The sequence below is a fragment of the Micropterus dolomieu genome, linkage group LG18, assembly GCF_021292245.1.
Source record: "Micropterus dolomieu isolate WLL.071019.BEF.003 ecotype Adirondacks linkage group LG18, ASM2129224v1, whole genome shotgun sequence".
Taxonomy (NCBI): Eukaryota; Metazoa; Chordata; class Actinopteri; order Centrarchiformes; family Centrarchidae; genus Micropterus; species Micropterus dolomieu.
This window is the reverse complement of record NC_060167.1, coordinates 15184945-15211144: the sequence shown is the minus strand read 5'-3', so window position 1 is coordinate 15211144 and position 26200 is coordinate 15184945. Positions and strand designations below refer to the sequence as shown.

At 40.0% G+C, this 26200-nt stretch overlaps 1 protein-coding gene and 1 long non-coding RNA gene across 2 annotated transcripts in view; one reads left to right on the top strand and one right to left on the bottom strand.

The window, feature by feature from the left end:
* The window catches only part of shmt2 (serine hydroxymethyltransferase 2 (mitochondrial)), a 31419-nt gene extending 12159 nt beyond the window's left edge, over positions 1-19260 (top strand). The window contains exons 2-12 of the mRNA XM_046029621.1: positions 3745-3936; positions 7752-7831; positions 9035-9235; positions 10296-10377; positions 12873-12995; positions 14977-15116; positions 15425-15587; positions 15968-16067; positions 17668-17823; positions 18529-18636; positions 18873-19260. Of these exons, the coding sequence (XP_045885577.1) occupies positions 3745-3936; positions 7752-7831; positions 9035-9235; positions 10296-10377; positions 12873-12995; positions 14977-15116; positions 15425-15587; positions 15968-16067; positions 17668-17823; positions 18529-18636; positions 18873-19000 (1473 nt within the window). The 3' untranslated portion in view covers positions 19001-19260. The remainder of the gene's footprint in view (positions 1-3744; positions 3937-7751; positions 7832-9034; positions 9236-10295; positions 10378-12872; positions 12996-14976; positions 15117-15424; positions 15588-15967; positions 16068-17667; positions 17824-18528; positions 18637-18872) is intronic.
* LOC123957027 overlaps positions 1-19444 on the bottom strand; it is a 61232-nt gene extending 41788 nt beyond the window's left edge. Inside the window, exon 1 of the long non-coding RNA XR_006821698.1 lies at positions 18486-19444. This is a non-coding gene — a long non-coding RNA (uncharacterized LOC123957027). The remainder of the gene's footprint in view (positions 1-18485) is intronic.
* Between the last annotated feature and the right edge of the window lie 6756 nt (positions 19445-26200).

The window sequence follows — 26200 nt, the reverse complement described above, 5'->3', positions numbered from 1 at the left end:
CCACTAACTTCAAAATTTCAAGTGTTCCTCATGTCAAGGCTGCCTGACATCCCTTTGACCGAATAGAGTGGAGTCACAATGGACGCTCTCTCCTATTGCTGTTAGAAACTCTTAATATCCATTGTGGCATAAAATCATTATTAAAATAAAGTTTTTAGAACAAGATAATACAATGCAGGAAATGTAAGTATTTCTAGTTTTGATTTAACAGACTGTGCATGTGGCAGGGACAATGTGACAGTTGTGGGCACAGACGTAAGAAATACCATGAGCCAGGCTTGACCCAGACTATGTCAACAGTACAATACACAGCGTGCACCTAGACTCCCTGAGGCACCAGGAAGTCCAGTGTAGAGCTCTTTCACCATCATCTACGCCATCATAGGAAGTGTTGTGGAACGATTACACGAAAAATGTATTGTTCCGCTGCCTACACCTCCTGAAGATTGGCTTTGTTGCCGGCATCGCATAAGTCTCTGATTGTCACCCTGACATCCCTTTGACCTGAATAGAGTGGAGTCGCACTGGACTCTGCCTCCGTCCCTTCACGCCTCTTCACGCCTCTTCACCCCATCCAGATTTCTCAGTCTAGTGTTATCCAGACTGAATCACAGGGCAATTTGTAACGGACAGCCCTGCTATTAGTCAGTGACAGGGAAAGCAAGGCAACTTTGTGTCAGACTGAGGGATGCAGCTGCCCTGTTGACACTTCTTCTTTCTAACCTTATATCTTTCTTTTCTTCACTGTTTCTCCTCTCATGTCCCTTCTGTTTTTCTTCCGTTACCAGGTTGATTGTTCTTTGGTATATCCTAGTCGCTGATGGACAGCATTCATCTGTAAAATTGACTTGCCTCAGGAGCTGCTTCAGGAAATGGGCAAAATATAACAGAACTAGGATTAATGAAATGATTTTCTTCTGTCTTTGGGCACAGATGTTTGTTCAGGAATGGTAAACGGCCAATAATTACCGTATCAATGTCATGCAGATGCAGCACATCTGTGACTGCCATTATTTCGTGCTTGGTGCCCAGGTTGATGTGGCATATCCCACCCCTTTTCTCACAGCAGAGTTTTCATCAAGTTCACCTTCAAACGACGGTGTCATCTGCCGCCTAAAAATAGGGCCACTGTGACATATTTGGTGCTTGTATCTCGGCTCTCACTTTTCTTGGATCATTTTACCCTGTGTTTATTAATTAATCTCCCGTTATGATCAGGACTGGCAAATGAGGCAGGAAAGTGGAGAGGCAGACCACAGGGACTGACCTGCATGTTGTTTGTTTAGGCCCACACTGTGGGACGCCATGGAAGTGATGTTGATGACAAGACGAACTAATAAAAACGCCACACGAGTGCTACTAGGCTGAGCTTGCTTAGCAGCATTAGTGACATTTCGGGGACAGGACAAGGGTGGGAAAAGGAAAGTAGGGGTGACGGAGGAGGGAGAGGCACCCTTGTCTGATTTGCAGTTGTCAGTGGTGCGATAACCATAGCAGCGTTGACTTGTATTTGGTTTCTCTGCCACTGCTTTCCCCGGTCTTGGTGTGTCCCAGCAGAAACGCAGACAGCGAAGGACAGTTCCCGTCAAGATTTAATGACCCATGTGATTTCTCTGCAAGAAACGCGTCCTCAGAAGCAGCCTGACCTGTCTCCCCAGGCCCTCATCTCTTCCAGAACCCAGAGGGGAGGGCCTCTCCCCTTTTCCACAATCACCATTGCCACTGGTGACAGGAGGCCATAGTAGAGACAGTTAGAAATCGGTCATTAATGTGCCAGACGCCTCCCCTGGTGTGCTACCACTGTCCCCTCTGCCACCCCGGCAAGCAGATGAAGAGGTGGAGTAGAGAGGATGGGCTGAAGAGCGATGGAGTAGATAAACTATCTGCAAGCTGTTGTTAAGGATAAAGGGTTCTTGTTAACTGTTGCATTATAAGATTACAGTTGGTCATTTTTGCATTGTAGAGAAGAATAGATGCACCGATCGCAATTTTTTCGGATGATTCCAAGTTTTTTAAAAGTATGAGCTTTTTTTAACATTTCTGTAACTTTTCTTTAATGCAAAATCCTTTTATTTATTTATTTATTTATTTATTTATTTATTTATTTTTTAAGATCCCAATTAGCACCAACATAAGCATTGGCTTTTCTTTCTGGGGTCCGTTCAATTGTATGTTCTTCTTAAAACAATGACTATTTATGAAGATTTTAACATTTTCTCCAAAACTGCACCAGGTTACAGGACCTTCTGTCATTATCACTTATACAAATCTCAAAAAAAAAAGTGCTGCAGGTCCGGTCACTGGTGCATCTCTACAGAGAAGATTCCCCATTTGGTGCAGCTTTTATCATTTCTGTCCAACATTAAAATTATTAAAAAATAATTGTCTTAAAAGGTGTTACAAACTACAGAGTTGGTTTCTTTTGCTAGATTGACAATGCAATAAAGCCATTATAAAAAAGACTAAGTACCCACCACATTTTCTTTCATATGGCTGTTCTTAACCAGTCCTGAGCATTGTGTTAATTGCTTTTTAATGGTGCTATTAAAGGGAGGTTGTCCCTCACACCCCAGCACACCTGTACAGATGATAACTATATGTTGGCAGTGGTTGGATTGAGCTGAACACAGAGTCATCATCATATTGTTGATTAAATGATGGAAGAAAGCCAATTTGTTCTGAGTGCAATCAACCTGTCAGGGATTTTTTTTTAACCTCTTTGTGTTCTCCCACACAATGCTCTTCCTGTTGATTGAGGTTTATAAAGGGGACTTATGCACTGAAGGGCACACATACAGCTTTAATACATGACAATATTTTAATACTTACGAAAGGTTTTATATTATCTATGCAAAGAATCTACTACTGGAGCCAGCAATTTAAGATAATATATCAGAGGCATAGTGCATAGATGAACCTGGATTATACCCAGTATATAGGATTCATGTTTAACTTTGGAAAAATCCAGAAACCATGAAAATTGTATGGACTCTGCACACTCGCATGATCAGGCATTGCAGCAGCAGGAGGAGAACTCGCCAGCTTCAGTCCAGATTAGATAAGCAGGAAGTGCTGAGTCTGTTCTCTATATGCCTCCTTCGGTACACTGAGGCTGTAAAAGTCAGTACTTCAGTTTGTGGAAGTGCTGATAGAAGCATAATTGAACAACCATGCTGATTATTGATATCACACAAACACGCCAGTATCTAATTATACCAGGCTACACATTAGAGTATGAGGAACGGAGGAGGGGACTTGAAATGTCTCCTTATTTATATAGGACAAATCAGGCTGTTACATCAAATATGTAATATGATCAAATATATTCTGTAGAAAAATTGTTTTTTCATGACATTCTGGGGCCCCAACTAGTTTAATCTTCAGAGATAATAGAACTCAAAATTCATACACCAGTTGTAAAAAATAAATAAAAGTGCTCATCTTTTTATGGTACTTCTATTAAAGCTATGGTCATCTGCAGTGCAGTAAGATTTTGGTTAAATAACAAAATCTGCAGGTGTGGATGAAGGAGGGGAAAAAAAAAAAAATAACACTCCCCAAATTTTGGTTGCTTACACCAGACTCCTACATGACCCCATATAGTGCAGTGACCCAGTACTAGAAAATGGGTTCACCATAACTGTTACATCAGTAACACAAATATAGTCTCAATTAATCCTTTTCCTTTCTCTGCATCTCCTCTGTCAATACCCATCCCCCCTACAACTTCTCTTCTGCCCACAGCCGCTATGCCAGCGAGCCCCAGTTCGTGTCTGTGTACGCGGCCAGCAGTCCCACGCCGCCACTCGTACTGTGGATGAAGATCGTCCATGGACGGGCCAAGAAAGCCTGGCTCAGGACGACCCCGAGATGTGGGATCTGCTGCGAAAGGAAAAGGACAGGCAGAGCCGCGGCTTGGAGCTCATTGCATCTGAGGTAAAACATCTTTCTCAGATATGAATGATGTTTTTAGTGATCTTTCTTTCTTCCAAAAATCTAAGAAAATTGGCCTACGTCCTAGAGAGCTGAACATTTTTCAGCCTATCTATTGATATGTGACAAACGTTTGCCTCACTGCAACCTATGGTCAATTCAGAAGTCAGTCACTGTTTTTCAGAATATGCTAAATCAATTAACATCTATATCTCCACAAGTCTTTCTTCAAACGCTACCAAAATCAACACAGACATTCTCTAGATGGCTGATTTCAAGTGTTTCTAAGAGTTTTTAAATCAGTCAAACGGTGAGTCTGCAGTGATATTCAGTATTTTGCTGTAACTTCAATTCAGTTTTATTTATATAGCATCAAATCACAACAACAGTTATCTCACAGCGCTTTTCATAAAAGAGCAGGTCTAGACCATACTCTGATATTTACAGAAGCCCAACAATTCCCAGCTTGTACAGTATGCACAACATTTTCTTGTTTGCTCAGTTTTGGATCAAATGCCATCAAAATAATTTACAACACACCCCAGAATGATGTGATTTTGTTTTCTTACTAACATCTTGACAGTTTAAACTGACAAGAATATTCGGGTTTGGCACATGTGATGTCACTGCCTCAATTTGTGAGAAGGTGTGTGGAAAAAGCTCTCACCAGTAGCTCAGTCAGTAAGTCACCTACTCTGGAGGTCTGAAGTTTCAGGGTTCAAATCCCCACGTGACGCAAGTAGGACTTGCTGACAGTCGGGTGTTCAGATCATAGTTCTTTATTTTATTTAGATCCCGTGACACTTTCTTCATATTTTTCTGTGTTTGTTTTGTGCATCTTAAACTTTAAAACTGGGAAACAAAATGTTGGAGGTGGGTTGAACATTTCACCCAGTACTCAGGCACATATAATGTCACTCTTATCTCAAGGTGATGCTGTTAAATTCAAGTTAGCGTTTCCACAATTACCTCAGTCAAAATTCTTTCTTCACTTTAATCTCTGTTGTTCTCTTCTGAAAATATCAATGTTTTTGGTTTTTTTGCTAAATTCACTTTACAGTGGTGAGAGATGGGAAGAATGGGATGCAAAATAAATGGTGACGACGTATGATGTTCTCAAGCCTGATTATAAGTATTAAATGATGGGAATGAAGGATGATTACCAGATAGCCTCGGCACACTAATGCAATTCCTTGAACCTCTTGATTGGTCAGGCAAGGACATCATTGGTCAGTGCCTTTAAAGATGCTGTCTTGGAATTTACATGCTGGCAGATAGTTTGAATTATAGTAAAAAGGTTTGTCATTCAGACAGCCTATTAGTAGAAGATAAAGTCCCATTCTGTAGAATTCTTGTTGATTGAGTTGACTCATTTTTAAAGAAAGACAGTCACTCGACGCCTGTAAGAGCTGCCAGCACATCCCCTATATATGTTGGCAGTGCAGGAAGCTGAGAATGCTTCAGCACCTCTGATTAAAGTTTTTTGCAAAATGAATGAATGAATAGACTTGCTAACTCATGGATATCTATTGTTTTTTTTTTTTTTTTTTTCTCTTCATATTACTGCTGGCAGCATTAACAGAAAGCCCGTATCAGTGTTTTGTCAAGCCTCATACTGTAGATAAATATAGCACAGCACATCAAGTACAACAAATTATTTTACATTTTCCTTCATTTAGCTGATGCTTTTATCCAAAGCAACTTACAATTGTTATACAAGTCAGAGGTTGCACGCCTCTGGAGCAACAAGGGGTTACATCAAGCCATCACCACCCTTAAATTATATACATATTTGCATAAAAGCCATACACTGCAAAAAAAAAATATATATAAAATATTTTATAGGAGTAAATTTGCTGGTTTTTAGTGTTTTCATTGGCTTGCTAGGCCAGAGAAACTGCGACCTTCTGTCTCAAACATGATAAAACAGATATCATAAACTCTGACAAGTGAAATCACATCAGATCATTCAAACGTGGCTTCTTGAAAATGTTAGCAGAATAGCTCGCTTGTTACAGAAACATTTGGGTAACTTTGTTTTCATTCCAAGGCTGGATTTTGGGAAATTTTACTATTCAAAAGAGCAGACAAGGTTTTGTCTTGTGATGTTCTTTCGATCCCCGCCTGTTTTTTCTTCGCCACAGTAGTTGTTCAGTGGAGTATATCAGCCCTCTCTCTACACAAAGCCTGACCGCTCTAGTGTGAGATAAAACTGATATCTTCATTCCGCCTCCTCCCCAACTCACTCTGCAAGGCACATCACAGTACAACTCAGGCAGGGAAGGAATGAATGAAAAGACATACATTATTCTCCCCCCCCCCCCCAATCACACACACACTTAAAGACGCTGAGAAGCAAATGCAATTCCTTTTTTAATATATGCACAGTCATTGGCATGACAGACGGACGCAGCACAAAGCTGTTACTGGAGCTGTTATCTCCCTTGATCTCCTCTTGGCTAGGTGAAGCATTAGCATAACCACACACATCACCTGAACAATAGACAGAGTGAAGACGTGTGTGTGTGTGTGTGTGTGTGACCTTGTATACAGTGTTTCAGGGGGCTTTACTAAGCCATAGTGCCCAACCCTGGTATAAAAAGAACATACTTGATGGTACTTGATGATTTTTTCACATACAGCAGTAGCCTTACTTCTTTTTAGCATCTTAAATATAAATAGCTCTTTAAATTAACATGGCTTTTTCTTGTATACTTTCCTTCAACATTTTGTATAATGTCCAATACTGTACTGTCAATATGTACAATACCTATGGGGAGAGTGTCTTGTGGGTCAGTTGTGGGGCAGGGTATTATAAGGGCAGATACTGCTTGTTTTTCCAACCAATAGTCCTAAACAAAAAGATCTTCATGTTTATTATCACATAAGGCAAACAGAAACTGAAAATCCACACATTTGAGAAGCTAGAGCAACGGAATTTTTGGTATTTTTGGTAAAAATAAATATTAATCAAAATAGTCTTTGTTTGAACAACTGATTTAAAAGGGTTGGGCACTGAAACCCGGTACCAATATGGAACCAGTTCCTTCTGGATGCAAATTGCGGTACCTCTTTTCGGTGCCACTTAAATTTGTCGATTTTTCTGTTCAATCAACAAAAAGTTAAAGTTAAATTTTAAATATAATTTTTTTTATTAAAGCCCTTTTTTTTCTCTTTTTTTTTTTAAGGCTCAATTTGGCAACGGAATTGTCAACAAGCCCCAAACGATACCGAATCCTACTGATTTAATCAACTAATTGTTGTAGCTTTATGGCAATCAAAAAAACAGTATTGTAATTCAGTAGCCAGATTTTAATTGGTCTAACTCCACTGATAGTATTAAGAAATTCACTAAAATAACTTCAAGGAATGAATACTGAAATCAAGCTAATACAATGTGTTTATTTGACATGTCTTTTTCATCTTGCAGCACACAGACAAGATACAAAGAATCACTTTTGGAGAATAATTATCCCTTTAGCAGCAAACCATACAAACTATAATTTGTTTTTCTTGAAAAATGCATTGCAAAGTGATTAAAAATGGCCACACCAATCTATCCCAGCATGTGCAGGAAAGTTTATTACATTATCTCGTATCCTCCAGCGGCGAGGCGATAAGCATTGTGAAGTGCAGTGTTAGTCTATGGAAGTCCAGAGGTTCAATACTGTAATGATTGTCTTTAGCTGGAGGGGGATTTCTTACTATCACTTAACGGACTTTAATTTGCGGTCCTTGTCCCTTCTGTCCACTTGCGCCATTGATCTGTGTGTGTGTGTGTGTGTGTGTGTGTGTGTGTGTTCGTTCTCTCACCACAGAATTTCTGCAGTCGAGCAGCTTTGGAAGCTCTGGGCTCCTGTCTGAACAACAAATACTCTGAAGGCTACCCAGGGAGAAGGTGAGTGTGTTCATTCAGTCACACCCAGCTTATTAACACTGTTGATATTCTTTGCTTTAGGATATTTGTTATATTTGCAGACATGAACACCTAAACACGTACATAGACACTGATTTATTCTGTGTTCTCTAGCTTGCCCTATAATAATACATGCCAACCACACTGCAAATAATCCACAGCCTCTGCCTTGCCAAAGAAAGTTCCTGGGGGGATACATTGGAAGAATTTAGTGCCCAGGCTGATAGTTTTCTATTTTCAGTTTTCCTATTTTCTGTTATTTCCCTCAGATAATTCACATTTATCAGCAGCAAACAGAGAACTGACATGTTTTGAAATGGTTCTCAGTTTATGCCTTTGATTCCTGGAATACAAGCCTACTATAAATCTCCCTCCCACTGTGGTTTTAATTTTATTTTGTTTCCCCCCACATCCTACTCATCTGCTGTTTTACACTTTAATGTAATGAAACAAAAGGGTGACCTCATTGAATGAGTGGTTTGTACAGTAGTCATCTGTTGCTCCTTCATCTGTAATTCCTCTGAAAAGGTTTTTGTGACCAACAGTGCCATTTTTGGCAAATGCATGATTGGTAACAAGCACTGTTGATATTGACTGAAAGCAGCTATAACCAGTATTTTTATAATAACAATTTATCAAATGACAATGTGAAAGGGGCTTGTAGTGAACCTACAGAGAATTATCACCTGGATTTGCAGCTCCTCATGGCTTTACAGAGCTTTAGAGTGACATTCAGCTCACATCTCTCATAGCATTGTTTCAAGCGAAAAAGCTTGAAAATCTCAGTGTACACCTGCTCATCACCAAACGGCAGACAGAAAAAGTTAGCGACTAGCTGGTGAACATATTGGAACAGTTAGCAGTTAAATATTTCCCTCAGGAGCTGGTAGAGACCAAAAACACGAGAAACACGACTTTGAATGACACCCTGAATAAGTGATAATGTTGCTCCCCATACACTTTCTTATAAATAAGAAACTATGTTCTAACAGGCCCGCCATATCGACTTAAAATGGGATGATATGTCATTGTTCATAACTTGTTTCCTGTGGCAAAAAACATTATTGCGGGTTTTAATTTAATTACTATTGGAGCTGAATCCAGAAGGATATTTGCAGGAGAGATGAATCTGTAAGTAAATGGCCGAAGAGTGTCTTTATTTTTTTTTTCCTACCCCACCCTCAGATACTATGGTGGAGCAGAAGTGGTTGACCAAATTGAGTTGTTGTGTGAGAAACGAGCCCTGGAGGCCTTTGACCTGGACCCAGCTCTGTGGGGTGTCAACGTCCAGCCGTACTCTGGCTCTCCTGCTAACTTTGCCGTCTACACCGCCGTGCTGAACCCCCATGACCGCATCATGGGCCTGGACCTGCCCGACGGAGGACAGTCAGTAGTCACTGCTATTTCTTTTTATTCTTAATCCTCACCCTGTCACTTATTTTCTCCTGTTAGAATTTTCTGTCCCTGTTTCTTTGTTGGTCAACACTAGTGTCATTTGCAGGACCTGAAGAATCAGTAGCTGTGTTTCCATCAGTTTATTTTTGCGTGCATTTTCAGGTACTGCATTAGAAAAGGTTGATAGAAATGGCAAAATTCAAACAAACCTCCTCAGTTATTCAGAAAGGTTCTTATGCTCAATTGAAAAAGAGTCAACACCGAGAGGAAACACCTTTTTAAAAGAAGTTGTGATGTAAAATGTAAACTCACATGTCTGATCAGCTGTTTCTGTTCTGAGAGGAGGTGGAGGTGGAGGAGGAGGAGGAGGAGAAGAAGGGTTAGGGAATTCTGCCCCTCCATTTTTTTTTTCTCTTGGATGGCCAAGGTGACTAATTTTGTGTTTTCTTCAGTCTCTTTGGATTTTATCGGTGGTTGGCAGAAAAGTGGTTTTGTTTCTAGCTACTTTTGTTTGTCAACTTCTACTTTTTATTCTCGGTTTTACAGCCACAGCGTAAAGTAGCCTTTACTGGCAACTTCTTGTAAAACTATGCTTTAGTCAAAGTATTTTCAACTCAAAGTCTGCTGTCTGAGATTCCTCAGTCTGATAGCTCTGAGGGGCATTAGCTTTGTTTTGAGAATTGTCTGTTAAGCAAACAACAGGACAACTATCTTATAAACAACAGTTTACTGGGCCATCTTGTTTAATACTGTAGTAATGCTGAAAGGGGAGACATCTCCAACCTCTGCAGGTTCTTTATAGAGGACGGCGTGTCGGTCCTGCAGGTGCTTTGCTCTTTCGTTAACACCGCTCAGTCACTTTCATATGGGCTTGCTTGTATCATTTGCTAGCATCCAGTTTTCTTTCTTTGTAATCTTCTTTTTTGGTAACATTTCAAATGTTTGCTTCAAATTTACTTGACTATTAGATGGAAATGTGGCTACTGACATGCATTTTACCTCCTTTTTTCCTGCACATTTGACTGACCACATGTTTCTTTTTGATCCCCAGTCTGACTCATGGCTACATGTCCGATGTGAAGAGGATCTCAGCAACCTCAATCTATTTTGAGTCCATGCCCTACAAGCTAAATGTAAGTAGAGAACCCTACAGCTGATATGACTTCCCATACCAGTGATAAACAGTCAGCTCTTTTGGTAATGGTGAGGAACAGTATCACCAGTAAAATTGATGGGAATGGGACAACAGCGATACAAGCCATGATTCATCCTTTCATGTCAAGGCAATAAGAGGGAATTTGTTCTGACTCATGAACCGACATGAACCAGTACTGTTGGTCAGAACTGCTGATGTGTCAGGATCTACCGTCTTAGATATCTGATAGCTGCCAGTGGAAAGCATTGCTTGTTCTGCTGTAGCACTCTCTACAAGGTTTCATGTGTTTTAGTTATCTCTTCTGCTTTGTCAGTTTCTGCCCTTAATAGATTGTGCTGGTATTAATGTAGGAACCACACCAAGACTGTAAGTGAACGTTTGCAAGTGAATATGTATGTTGTGGAGTTAAGATGTGTTCCTTGCTAACTGAATTTTCTTAAGCCCCTTCACTGTAAATCTGTAAAAAAAGAAAAATGGACTGGATAAATACCAGTTTGTGCCTGTACCTCCACGACATAAAATAAGTAGTGTATGTGCTGCTTATAATAAACCATACTTTTTTCTTTTTTTTAATAGATATTGCTGTCATTATGTTGGCGGTAAAGTACACAGTGATTTCAGTCATCCTTATCAGTAGGTATCAAATGTGAAGAATATACCACATTTGTTGTTTTGATCAAAATGTACGCACTGTTTTTTGTTTTTTAAATTACTTCTGTTTGAGTCATGGAATGAAATTAGCACCTGCCACCTGGCAAATACAGGGTAAATGTTTGCTGTGGCAGGTAAAAATTTCAGGTCACCTGCCACCATGACAGATAGGTTTTCGTCATATTAATAAATATTCTTTTAATTTAAAAAGCAATTCTTAAGGAAAGAATAGCAAGGGATTAAGGTTACATGATATATTCCATATGTCCACAGCCAGGTACCACTGACTCAGTGTTTATAAGAAGAGTGTCAAACAAATTGAGTGGCTGGTAGAAATGTTCAGTAACCTGCCTGAAAAAAACTAATTTCAGACCCTGGTTGGAGTCATTGACTAAAGTAAGTAGAGAGTACAATGAGCACCAACATCTACATTTCAAATGGCAAATATGCTGGTCTTGGTATTTCCTCTGAGAACGAATTCAATAACAAGATAGTGATTCAAAATAAACAGCAAAGAAGAAAAAGTGTAATAAAAACATTGATTCCCTTTTTGGGAAATCCTATTTGCACTTATGCCCCCGAAGGGATAACACCAAGGCAGTGTGGTTAGGGGTACAGTCGCTAACTCAAACTTCAGCCCAGCAGACACCTGCTGGCAGATGCTAGGTGACAGAAGGGCTTGCATGTAGATGTTTTGGTTGATGTCCCTCACAATGCAACCATACAGTGCTATTAGTTTAGTATAGTATGTAAATCACTCATTGAGATCTGTACTACCAGGTTCCCTCAGAAGTGACGTAATTTTTTTGATTCAACATGTTGATATGATGAGTGTGCATCGTATTTTAGTGTACAGTGTTTTATTCCCGGGGTCATGGTTGTGTGGTAGTGTTGGTAGCAGCTGATGGATGGCCATGAGAGTCTGCATGCCCAGGCCCGCTGATGTATGGGCAGGCAGGACCCCTCTGCGAGAGAGATAATGGGAAATCGACAGGCTGGCCAGCACCACTGGCTCTGTCTTCACAATGAGCAGCTTGATGGAGTGAGGGGGCATCCATAGATGTGCTCTGGAGATGGGAGATTATCAGGTTGTCTAAATAAAGCTCTCCCTCCTCCTTTCCTCTCGCCTTTTTCTTCCCTGTGTCTCCTTTTATTCTCTATCCTTTCTGTCTCTCACTTTGTTTTTCCTTCTCCGTGCTGCTCTCTTTCCCTCGCCTGTAGTGTCTCTCTTTTCTTGTGCTCGTTGGAGGAGTAGAGGGGTAAAACTGGAGATTCAGGCACACTAGTCGACTCCATTTCATGTGACTTTTGAAGTACATCCCCCAAACAATGGTTTGTCTAACATATTTCTCAAATTGCTTATCTCAATGAAAAGAGCAGGGAAAAGTCCCCAAACCAACGTCTGATCTGTTCAGCCTCATCACACCAGTTGAGTGATCCCTGAAAGGTTGAATTAGGATAAGTAGGGGTGCATTACTGCAATTGCTCCATCTTCTTCCTTGATGTGATGGGTTGAAATGTCTCCCTTAGATAAATCCCTTCCCCTTTTTAAGGTAGCCAAAGTACTTCAAATGCAGCTGCATCAAATGATCTTCAAATGGTAAAAAATCTGTCTTCCGTGTTGATATGTTTGCTCTTGATCCTCAAGATATCTGACAACTTTTTTTTTTTCATCCTCATGTTCCTTTTTCTTCCCCCTGACCCTTACTCTCCCTCTAACACTCCCTCTAACGTTTTTATATTTATCCTCCACTTCTTTCCTCCCTCTCTGCCTCATTTTCTCTCTCCTCAATCTGCCCCCCCCCCTCCCTGTCTCTGCAGACTGCAACAGGACTCATAGACTACGACCAGATGGAGATGACGGCCAAGCTGTTCCGGCCCAAGCTCATCATCGCTGGCACCAGCGCCTATGCCCGCCTCATTGACTACGCCCGCATCAAGAAGGTGCACGGAGAACTCTCTCTGTATTTCAAACTCACCCGCTACCTGTTTTCTCCACTTCTCATCCTGCATTAGGGAGGTCAGACCAGCTTTGTCTTTTTATTTAAAACTCCGTCAGCCTTTATCACCGAACTTTCACACTCACCTGCCTCCCTTAGTGATAGGTCGCACCTAGCCGGGATCACTTCCAACCACATCTTCGTTAATTTCTGTGCCCCAGCAGAGACCTGTCTGCTCTAAATACCGAGCATTCACTTTCAAACGGCAACATTTCCAAATACAAATCAATTTTCTAGGGTCTTTCACACTTGCACTCAACAAAGATGCTTTCTTCCTCTCTTGCCTACTCATCCGGACTGAACGTGGATACTCGCACTGACTCATACAGCAGCAACTTTTAACTGCACACTTCATTGCTCTCTTTGACAGTGCACAAGAGGCCCCTTTTATCTGTTTTGCTATACCCACCCGCTCATTCACTTCATTCACTCCATGACTGCTTCCCTTTTGTTGCAGAGCTCCACTTTAGCTAGTACCATCAGATGGAGTGTCCCACCATTACAGAGCTGTGTTGTTATTAAGCACCATAACTACTTTGCCACTAGGCCTGAAGTGGGGCCATATTTTCCCCATGGCATGTGTGTGAAACTGTTCACTGTTTTATGACAGAATCTGCCAGGCCGGGCTCCTCTCCAGATTTTCAGTGTTGTTACTTAGATTGGAGTAGGGGTTTTTTTTTGTATCTGAAATTTGTTTCACTACCGACGTTCATCAGCTACCGCACATCACCCTCTTGTGTTCTTTACCCCCTCCAGTAACCTTGCCATCTATCCTGCCTTTTAATCTAATAAACATGCGCTGATCCAGTTTAGATATGAAAGGAAGGGAGATTGTCATGATAATGCATATTAATTGGAGCACTAAAAAGATTGTTTACTGCTCTGATCATTTGCCAGCGAGTCATTTGCATGTTAGCGAGCTATTTATTGTTTGTGCCTTTTTCAATAAATGTTGGCAAGAGACGGCAAGGATTTATTGAATTACACTGTAATATTTTGGGCCTCTGAAGACTGTGGAAGAGTGCAATAACACCAGCTCTGAATTGAAATATCTGCCCTTGGAGAAGACAGGTATTGCTAACAGATGTAGATGTAGTTAGTCTTAACTATGGGGGAATTATATAAATGGATAGCGCTAAGAGATTGTATCTTGCATTTCTACTTGGAGCACAGTCAAATAGTAGTTTAGTTTTATAGTAAAGTCCTTTCTGGTAGCACTCTGTATATCAAGAATAATAAATGCAAAGACAGTGCTGTTAATAAATATTTGGACAGTGCACATTTTTACTCTGTGCTCCAGGACACTACATCAGTGGCTGAGGCTGAAGTGCTGACACTCAGCATTATAGGGGTTTGAGTGTGTTCCCATCTATGTTGGATTAGCAGTGTAGACTTTTTGTTCATAGTCCCACAATTTTAACAAGAATACTGAAAAGGCAGCTGAAGAGGTTTTCATGGCAAAACACTAAAATGCTCAATGACTTCAATCAGACTGAGTATTTGTTCACTTGCTAAAGATCAAACTGAAGGCAAACCCCACCCCCACCCCCCTAAACAAGTGAGAACCTAAGAAGTTTCGTAGAGTTTGTAGACTTAAGGTCGTTACTGACTTCTATCTGAACTTGTCTAATGACTCGGTCACCTAAAAGTAAGGGATTATGTATAAAATTGTATTGTTCCTACACCGTAAATCTGGAGGGGCAAACACCTTGAGTCAGCACTTCAAACTCACTCACAGTTTCATTTTAAATCCAAAGCTCTGGAGCAAACTTAGTTCACTGTTTATAAGGCAGTAATTTCATGACTGTGGGCTTGTACAAAAAAGTTATAAAATAAAAATGTAATATAAAATGTGCTGCCTCATGGTATAAATTCTAATCCTAATTTTGTGTTTGTTCCCTCTTTTCCACCCTTTTCACCCTCAGCTGTGTACTGACATTAAGGCTTACATGCTAGCTGATATGGCCCACATCAGTGGCCTGGTGGCAGGCAAAGCCATCCCCTCTCCCTTTGAATATGCTGACCTGGTCACCACTACCACACACAAATCCCTCAGAGGAGCCAGGTAAGAGCAGCAGAAAAGTCAGAAATGTCTCATTAGAACTGTTGCATTGTTGTGACTGAAGTTAGGGAGCAGACTAAGAGGCTCAATAGCAGTGCATTATTGTTTCTCCCTGTCACATACCTTTTAGAGCATCATGAAAATTATTTGTTGTCTTTAGTAGTATTTTGTGACGTCATGATGCCCTCCTAATCAGACAGCTGCCATGCATAGCGACAAATCAAATTATGAAGGATGATACCTTTTTTGGGATTTAGAGAAAAATAAAAAGGTAAAAATGCTTTGTCAGTCAATTAGTCTGTTCTGTTCAGGGCTGGCCTCATCTTCTATCGTAAGGGTGTCCGCTCGGTGGATAAGAAGGGGAAAGAGATCATTTACGACCTGGAGGACAAGGTCAACTTCTCGGTCTTTCCCTCACTGCAGGGTGGACCTCATAACCATGCCATCGCTGGTGTGGCTGTGGCGCTCAGACAGGTCAGCACAACACACAAACTGCATACAATGCAAAAGTAACTAACGTTATTTGTATTGATGTAACACTTTATTACCCTGGTCTTCTATTTCCTAATGAGAATTTGATGATCAGATTTTACTGTGAAACAAAATCTTACCTCAGGAACTTGTTCCCTAAGCTACTGTGCACATCTGCACCTTCTCTTTCTCAAGTGTGAACTGTCTAATGCTGTGCTACTGAAATATAATCTGTTAAAGAGGATGGGAAGCCAATGTCTCTCATGACATGTTGATAACTCTCAAATCATTTCTTGAGCTTAAACAAAAAAAAAAAACTTAATCTAACTTAAGTATGTCTATATAGCTCAACCGCCTTCTATTGTTAATTTGTGTTTGGCCAGGCACAGTCTGCCATGTTCAAGGAGTATATCAGCCAGGTACTAAAGAACGCCAAGGCTATGGCTACAGCTCTCCTCACCAAAGGCTACACCCTGGTATCAGGTAATCTAACTTTTTTTTTTTTAAGCATTAAGCAACTATTTAAGCATTCTTTTTTTATTTTTATTATTATTTCCTGGGAGACACTGCCTCAGCAAACCGCAGCAAGAAGCAGAAAAACACAAGTCAATAAAGAGTAATGTCCTGTCACAAAATGCAGATTACACACCAGAAAAGCATTTAAATTCATGATGTGCAGAAGGCTAATGTCAGTGTAGCTGTCCTGTCAGTCAAGAAAATAAAACCAGATGAAAGTGGTCTGTTTCTGGTTGTGAATGAATGCTTGAATATTGTACTGCGTTTAATTCGCTGGCCTCAGCTTTTTTTTGATGTATAGCCTTCAATTGCTACCCTAAACAACACAGAGTGCTGTGCTTACACTGCATTGTGTGCATTCTCCATTCTTTTCCCACTCCTTTGTAGATGTTGTGTAAAAAAGAAAGGGGTGTTGAATACTGTTAGTCTATACGAAACATTAAAAAAAGGAGTGTGGCGCTACCTTAGGTAAGTTAGTTACATTAATGGCTGAAGGAAAATGTAGGCATTTTCAAGTATGCACATTTTAGTAATAATATACAGTCAGTTGCCAGTTTATAGAAACACCTAGCTAAAACTAATGCGGTCTAATACAACAGTCCTGCAACAAGTCCTCCTTCATGAATGATGTTTGGTTTTACAGATGTGTAGATTCAACTTTATGGTCATATTGGAGGCTGCAGGTGCACTTGACCTGGAGTGCATTATATACCCTCACTGATATTAAAAGGGTGGACAGAATTTCATGTCCCAGAATGAAGTAAACCTACAGTTCTCAGATTGACACAAAGCAGATATGTATATAAACATGGGGAAATGTATGGGAAAGGTGAAGATGTGATTCATTGGAGGCCCTGATTAGGCATGGGCCGCTATGAGACTTTCACGGTATGGTAACCTTAAGCAAGAGTATCAAGGTATCGCGCTTACAGCTCTAAAATGTGTTTTTAAATGTCTGGGTAAAAAACATCACCTTTTTTCCACTGAACACAATTTTTTACATTTAAGCAATAAGATATTCTACTGCTGCTAAAAATAATGTCAAATAACGCTATAAAATCCATTATTATTATTTCAGTGTTGATGCACATATAAACATAAGGAGAGAGAGAGAGAGCGCAAGTGTGTCATGCGCACACACACAATGTTCAGGGATTCCCCTCCTTCGGCCATCCTACACACAGGTGACTGAGGAGAGGGCGTGTTTTGCGCTATGCTGCTCACAACCAACCTGCAGGATCCCTGCACTTTCTGTATTTGATGAGACAAAAAAGCGGCTCATACCACAGCAACGCTATAACAGAAATAACTTTTTGCATACAGCAGGATACATTGAAACCGGTAACTGGCCCATGTCTAGACCTGATAACACACTACCCAACCGTCATTTAATTAACTGCATTCAGTTTCATATCCTAAAGCTCACAAATCTAGTAAAATTACCTCATCCATGTTAAAGTAAAGTTGAGGTGGTCTAATCAAAGGCTTAAAAGTGAAGTCTCTGTTTTTACAGTCTCCGACTTTCCTCCTCTTCAAAAGTTATGACTAAAAATGCTGAATATTTCAGGTGGGACCGACAACCACCTGGTCCTGGTGGACCTGCGGCCTAAGGGCATTGATGGGGCTCGGGCTGAGAGGGTGCTGGAGCTCGTGTCAATCACTGCCAATAAGAACACCTGCCCCGGGGACAAGAGTGCCCTGACTCCTGGTGGCCTCAGGCTTGGTAAACTTCACGTTACATTACATTTAACTTTAAGGTTTTGTCATACTTATTAAGGGTATAATCAGAAACCACATTTTATGGTTTGTATATACAAAAGGTTTTAAATCTCAAAACATGTGTAAATATCACCACTTTGTCAAGATAATAATTTTTGATAAGCTGGTCTGCTATTCAGCCTGATGTGTTCAATATTTAACTAAAAGGTGAGTTGTCTTTCTGTCAAATTTACTTTGCACTTCCTCTTCACGTAATCTGTTTTACTTAAAATGTAGTTCTGCATATGGAAATTAGTCAGCCACCAATTAAGCCACAAGCACTGAGCACATCATGATTAATTTAGCATGTTTGGGTTTTTAATCATCTTCCAGGAAGTTCAAGAGCTCCCCATCTACACTGCCACATTTATAGCATTGACTTAAGGCGAGGTTCTATTAATTGTTTATTATATTGAGATTTGGGCTGCACCTTAGTGACCCATCAGCCATTAGTATCAGTGTATGTTTGACACATCTGGAGTCTGTGTAGATGCATTACTAAAATTTTAAGTAGCTCCAGGGTTCTTTTTTTTTTTTTTCCCAAAGACCATATGGTTGGTAAGTAGAAAAATAAATAGTTGGAGACTGTTGGGCCTGTAAAAGCAAAAGGGAGTAATTGCTACTTACTTTGTATTTCAAGCTGCAGATTTTGTGTTCTTCTCGGCCACAGGTGCTCCAGCCCTGACCTCCAGACAGTTCAAAGAAGCTGACTTTGTGCAGGTTGTCGAGTTCATGGACGAGGGCTTCAAGATTGCCTTGGACGTCAAGAAAAAGACAGGCGAGTCAACTGTGAGAAGGGAGACAGATTACAGTGTAGCCTTTTTTTGTCTTTTCTTTTTAAATCATAATTTGAAGCTATGCACTTATGAGAAAGGCAACAAAAGTGCAATATTAAATTGTTGGATACTGAAACATAAGGGGAGGCCTGTGGTGGGGAGAAAAAAAAAAGAAGGAAGTAAAGAAATTGAAAACTGAGCCTTCCCTCTCCCCTCTCTCCTCTGTTGTCTTCTCCAGGAAAGCTCCAAGACTTCAAGAACTTCCTTCTTCAGGACCCAGAGACAGTGGCTCGCATCGCCGAACTGCGCCACCGCGTAGAAGCTTTTGCCAGGCCCTTCCCCATGCCAGGTTTCCACGACCATTAGGCAAGCCAATATAGAGTCGAGAGGCCATAAAAGCCAGGTGGCAGAAAGCTGGCTGGGCAGAAGTGTGCAAGGAGAGGGGGAAAAATGTGGTCGGTGCCTGTGATTCGTTCCCTTTATTCTAATCACATCTGGGAAACCACATTTTTTTTTTTCATACTACTTTGCAGTTATCCATCAAGCTATTCTTGTAAAGTCATGCCCTCCATGTCGAGGTAAAGAAACAATAAAATATGGCTGATTTTGTAGAGCCGAAGAACCTATTTTCTATGGTATGTGTAAATATACTTGTCAGTTGTCTTCATGCATCTTCAATAATGTGGGTGTGTGGGAGGAAAAAAATAACATCAAATCAAACAACAAGCAATAGCTCTTGGTGTCACAGTCTCTGTGACTTGATTAGTGTATAATTAGTTATAAGAATATACTAAAGAGTCTTAATGCTGTAAAGAGTCTTAACAAATCCCATTTATGTAGATTATTACATTCACATGGAGATGTGTGCACGATAGCTTTCTGCTGTCATTTTCTGTTTAGGGAAACCAGGTACATGAGGAGGCTTCATGAGATTAAGGGGTGTCCTTCCATACAGATGGCCTTTTACATTTCTGTGGTGGAAAGTTAGTCAAAAAAATTTAAAGAAAGAACCAAAATTTAGTAAGAATATCATTTTAAAGTTATCCCTTCAATTTAGAGGAGATGTGTGCAACTTGTCTTTTACAAGTCAGATTATAGAGGAGGTGGATTAATAATTCTAACACCTTTTTTAATGTATAGTCCAATAAAGCAACACTGCAAACTGTGGTCACAAATACTGTTTAATAACACATGTCACACACATTGTAAACACATTTTTAAAATGGGAATTTGTATTAGATTGCATTAGACTAAAATATGTCCACCTTGTGTGAAAATCTATTTTTAGTAATTTTCTTTCTACCCTGTAATGATTTTGTCCTTTTCTTCAATTTCAGTGTTTAATTGCATTATTATTTTTGTAATGACAGATAACCAAATGGACTAACAGATCTCCCCTCCATTATTATTTCATACTTTCCTGTTAAGCGTGTTTACAAAGAGTATATACTTTTCTATATATTTAAAAAGAGTTAACTATGTAATTTCCATCACATCACCTATATCTTAAGGTTTCCAATACCAGCTGGTTTGTTGTACCAGAAGAAATTTGTAGTGCAGTCTGCCTCATTTTAAGTCTCAATCATTTCACCATGGTGTTCTGTGGTTGAAACTGTAAAGCAGCTTGATTTGATAAAACAGTATTTTGTCGTCTCTCCGGTTCACAGATTGGAACTGTTGTCATTATCACTGCATCAGTGAGGAAGCAAGATTTCTGTTTGTGAAAGGGTCTTACAGCACAATTGAGAAAAGAGTATTAGAGCTGGATGGCGTGGTTACTTTACTTTGCACAAAACGCAGCTTCTAAAGTGAACCAAATCATATGAATTATCCACATCACACATTTTTGACAGCCAATATATTAGACTTTGCCAAAATATACCAAAAAGTTATTTTTAACTATGATGTTCATAAATCTCCTGTTTTCCTGCAATCATCTCTGATATGTACCTGCCGTTGTACATCAACACAAGTTTGAACTAACTGTTTTTTTTTTTACATAACATTTCTATTAATTAGTATTTGGTGAGTAAATAATAAAATACAATACTGAAAACACTGTATTGTGTTATTAATATTATACATCACTTGTCACAACCAACTAGTATGTGGGAAGATGTCATTCTGTCAAAATTCTGATAAATTTATGTGGGAGGCTGTGCACTTTAGAGAAAATGTATGTGAAATAATATTTAACTAGCTATTGTACAAAAATGATGAGGAGTAATGGAGTTACAGTATATGTAGTATCTGGTGGCAGTGTTTCGATAAGAAAATGTGTCCCTATCAACCTAGATTCCCACCACCTAATGCTGCCCTGCTCAGAAGACCTATTTTGCAGTTGAGAAATACTTGGGTGCATTTCTTAGGTTAGCTACTTATAGTATTAGTAGTATTTCATACAGCTTTATACATCTACTCCACTATGTGGAAATTTTGTACTTTTTACACTACATTGATGTCAACTAATGAGTTTTCTTAGTTATGTAGGGGAGAGTGGGGTGAGTTGAGCCAGTTTTTACTTGAGGTGTCTTTAGGATGTGGTGCATCCCTGGGAATAATCAATTTGGATCTAAAATAAACTTTTCAAAATCTGGCGTGTACTCTTGGCTCATGTGGTTCATATGAGGGGGTAAGTTGAGCCACATGGGGGTCAGTGACATCAATGGCATTTTATAATGCAAACTCAAATGGCAGTTCCAAACATTTAATTGCATTTAGTAGTGAAATATAGTTGTTTCATATCTATGTATCCTGTTTGTCGTCATGTCCCGTGCCACCTGATGAATGGACTTCCTAGGGTGACAGACGTCGCAAGATCCGCGACAGTCTCGAATTACTAGCCGTTGTTCAGACTCCTGTCTGGGTTGTCCCGAAAATCAGACCTATGAGTTTTGATTATAGCTTAATTAATCATTAAATACTGATCATTGTGCAGTTCTCTTGCTCCAGCAGGGGTTGCAGGTTATCTGTACACATTGTGTGCCAACAGCCTTGTTATAGCCTCAAAGTAACACTCATGCTCTTTTCCCCTTTTGTTTTCTTGTGGTTAGTGGACGTGACAGTCGCGAGGACAGGGAAAGTGTAGCTTCAGGCACCCACGCCGAGAGATCTGACACACGCGTTGCGCAGGAATAAAATAAAAATTAGGTAAAAGATCATGATTGGCCTACCTATCCACAGTTGTTGTGTGTTTCCTAATGACAGACAGGTGACTTCATGAACAAAAATTATTAATTTTAGCATTGTGTTTTGATTTTCACGTGTGTTAATGGTCATTGACACTCAATGTACCGGTAGCCACGCCGAATTTCACCCATTCTCATCTGGTCACCCTTGTACCTCTCCCACTACTCTGTCCAAATCCACAATAGGAGTTTAAGAGTAACGTCATGCAAACATTATAGCTTCATGTTGTAACTTCCTAAAGCACTAACACATGCATAAGATTTTTTCAAACCTATCTCTAATTGTTCAGACCCAAGAATCAGACTCCTTGAACATAAAAAAATCACTTTGAATGGCAAAAAACAGTTTTTTTATTCTCTTACATGTGCTTATCACTTATTCAATGGGCCTCTCTCCACCACAGGGTGAGTAAAATGATGAACTCTTCAAAAATGTGTATTCATATAACCAATTTTGTCTGTGGTTGTGGAGAAACAAGGGGTGGCTCAACTTCCCCACAGGCTCAAATCACCCCGCTCTCTCCTACATAGCTTAAGTTATATACTTGTTTAATTTTTTCAGGAGTTACACTTGTAACAGAGTATCTTCAGTGTAGTATACTTCCTGCACTGCTGTTTAGAAATATTTCTCAGTCAGTTAGTGATGGGAAAAGTCACTCTTTTGAAAGATTCGAGTCACCAAATCTCGTTCATTAAAATCTTTTTTTATGTCATTTCGTTCATTTTAACTAGGCTGGTTATTGCAGTGCTTCAGCCCTCTAGTGGGCGATTAAAAAAAAAACAAAAAAACAGCGCCGTTCTCAAACAGAAGGCTGCCTGGCTTGCTTTAATTGACAAAGTAATGCACATAATGCACAAATTCACCTCTTGATCTTTCTCTATCATGGTTCCAGAAAGCCCCATGGAGCCACAACCAAATTCAAACCATGTCAAAACCACAGAAATATGTTGTCAATATTCGATTAAGCCACTACTCCGGCTAAATCCGTCCATTTTCACAATCTTTCCTGAGTATACTAACAGACCAGCCATATATATATATATATATATATATATATTGTAATTACTATCACTATATCTGTAAAGTGCTCATTCATACAGTAGCCTAACGCCTATCCATGAGTAAAATCTATGTATTAACATCAGATTTACAGGGAATATATTGAAGTAATAAGCTTGACACACTAGATGAATAAAACACACTCTTATTAAAATTAAACAGATTTAATAATAATCTCAAACACTGCAGGTTGTTCACCAGTGAGGACCGGTGAAACAACAGCAGGGCTCTGTCGATAAATAAAAAGTAAAAGTTAAGTTGCGTTCTCTGGCGGACCGGATCAGCTGTTAGCTGTAAACAAACCACAGGGCTAACGCTAACGCTGCTATGTGGCTGTGTTTTGATGGTTTAATGTCCGGGTCCGTTTGTTTTGGACAGGAGACGACCTCTGTGGTAATTCAGCTCCCGGCAGTACTCTGTCAGGGCTCTGAAGTGGAGCGGACCCAGAACAACTCTCATCAGCTGTTGGCTGTAAACACTAGCAGGACTAAAGTTACGGTGCGGCTGTGTTAAAACTATAACTTAGCACAACATAACTGCGCTGTAATAACGTTATGCTTTATTAAATATCACAAAATTATCAAAATAGATATTAGATATATGTCAGTCCAGTGACTGTTACCTGACAACAGACTTGCCTCTCATTCCCCGGTGCTGGCAGTAGGTCAGCCTGCCGAGTGAAGACCCATGTGAGCGCTGAACGATTAGTTCATTCCTGCTCCACAGTAGCCGAGATGTCACGTGAAAAATTAACGACTCAAACCCAGAGACCAACGGTTATGAGTCGTGAACTAATCAATTCAGTTTCCTGAGCTGCCTGCTTACCACAGCCCATAGACTGTAGCCAGCTGTCACGTGACAAATGAACGATTCAAATCCAGAGAACCACAGTTGAGAGTCGTGAACTGATCATTTCTGTTTCCTGTGCTGACGGAGACCTTACAGCTGCTGTGTAACGAGTGAACGTAAGAGTCCAAGACTATTCACGCATGCGTGAAAATGATGGAATTACTCACTGAGACAACCCGTTTCTCCTGAGTCACATACAAGATTAGGTCAAATGAACGAAACCTTCTTTGAACGACACAACACTACAGTCAGTCTGTGAGAGGTTGACAAACAGGATTAGAAGTTTAGTTACAATTAGCCAAATTCAGTCATATTTTGTTTGCGTCCTCCACTTCCGGTGTTAGATGTGTTTCCCCAACGGTTATCCGTAAGTCACTAGATTTACCATAACACAGGTAACAAGACTTGTATGTATTGTCCTTCCAGGAGACTGTTTAAAAGGACAAATGTGGGCCTGAAAGCTAGTTCGGAACTAGCATAACGTTAGTTTCTGTAACTAGCCGCAACACAAATCCAACGCACCCTTTTTGATTGGGCAGACTAATTAAGCCGTCGCCCATGTTTACCTGCGGCGTCACAACTCACCTGTAACACTGCTAAAAACACCGCTGCTGCTGCTGCTTTCACTGGTCAAGTAGCTTTTTATTAAGAAGCTAACTGTTACCATTTAACTTAGCTGCTGTGTTCAAGGACCGTTACCGCCACTTGAAACTTGAGGCACTGTTCCAAAGGGTTTACCTTGCTACCTGTTAAGATGCCGGGCATCACTGCTTCAAGTAAGTGTTAGTTGTTTTTTTTCTAACATGCCTGTCATGAGTTGGACAAGTTGCTTGTCCGATGTAGCTCTCTGGCTGTTTGCTCATGCTGATCTGCTTTTGTTGGTGCCTGCTAGTTGCTGTTGATCTTATTCTGGCTATCATCTACAGTGCAGTATTTGCTTTTGTGTTAATTGTGAAATACTTTCTCAGTGGTTTGAGGTTACTTTCCCTTTGGTTGATTGTTTGACACCTGCAGTATAACGTCATTCCGTTTACTAGTTGACATACATGTTGGAAAACATATTTTTGAGCATTAGAAGTGTTAATGGCCTGAATTGTGTCATAATTCCCACATATAGCTTGACCAATTGTCAAGTAATATTGTATATTAACATGATTTTTGCCTTGCACCCACCACATTCAAACAAGTACCTTGAGATAAAGGCTTCACATGAGAGAAATATTTCAGCTGAAACCAATGAGTTCATGTGACTGTTTGCTTTACTGTTTTTCAGGCCTACTTTAATGCTTACCTTTTGTGAGATTTATGCAGCTGCAGCAGCAACCTTCATTGCTGCTGCACAGTGTCGCATAACATTTTATGAGAGAGTTGCCTGCTCAAAACCATTAACTTCAATAATTTTAAGATGTATAAATGAATACTTATCCTTAGCCTGCTGCTGCATAACAGGTGGATTGCTCTGCTTGGAGTTATCAGTCTCTATTCCCTAAACACTACACAGTATAGGTGTTCAGTGCAGCAGTGCATGTACAAATGCATCTTTGGGAGCGAATCTTTAAACTGAGCTGACTAAATTGAATCATCATTAGTCACTTAACAAACCAGTAGCTTTTCTGAGCTATTAACCTCATTAAACTTAATATAACAGCCCGGACCAGCAACAAAATGAATGTACTGAACCTGGCCTCATCAACAGTGATGCGTGCTAACGTACATACGACTATGAAGAGCATTTGAAAAGTGATGTGAACACTTGGCTTAGTGGGGGGAAAAAAGCAAAGGAACTGCATAGTCCATGATTACGAATCTTTGAACTGAACTAAATGACCTGATTCAAATCAGCAAAGTGAGTCAAGACTTCCACCTGTGCTGGACAAATATAGGCTACTGGAGGTGTCATGCTGGGCAGCAATCGGTGGTGCAAGGTTCGTAGTAGTAGATTTCACATAAAAGCTGGTATTGGGCTCTGTTTTTTTTTTGTTTTTTTTTTTTTAATATGCAGTTTTGGTGGAGGGTATATTACTGGCACCTGTAACACCTCTCCCTGATTATTATTATCACTTCACAGTTTCTACTGTGCTGAGTTTAATGAGTGCTTGCATGGGTGAAGAGGTCAGTGCCTTGATGGCAAAAATATCTACACTGCACTTACTCATTGATAGAGCAATTTGAGTTGTATGTGCTAGTATTTGTTTATCTGAGCACTAAATTGAGCATTCGTACATGTATCATGAGGTCATTTCAGTGGACATTTTAGCATGTCATAGAATCAAACCACAATCGGTAAAAGCCCCTAATGGTCATTCATGCACATTAAATTGTTGCTATACTCTCCATTGATATTTAAAAAAATCAGTTCCAGATGAGTTAGCTGACTGACTAGTTTGTTTACAGTATTGTGATGAAGACAGTTTAAAAAAAAAAAAAAAAAACTTGTTGGAAGTCCAAAGATTATCCCTAACATTTGTT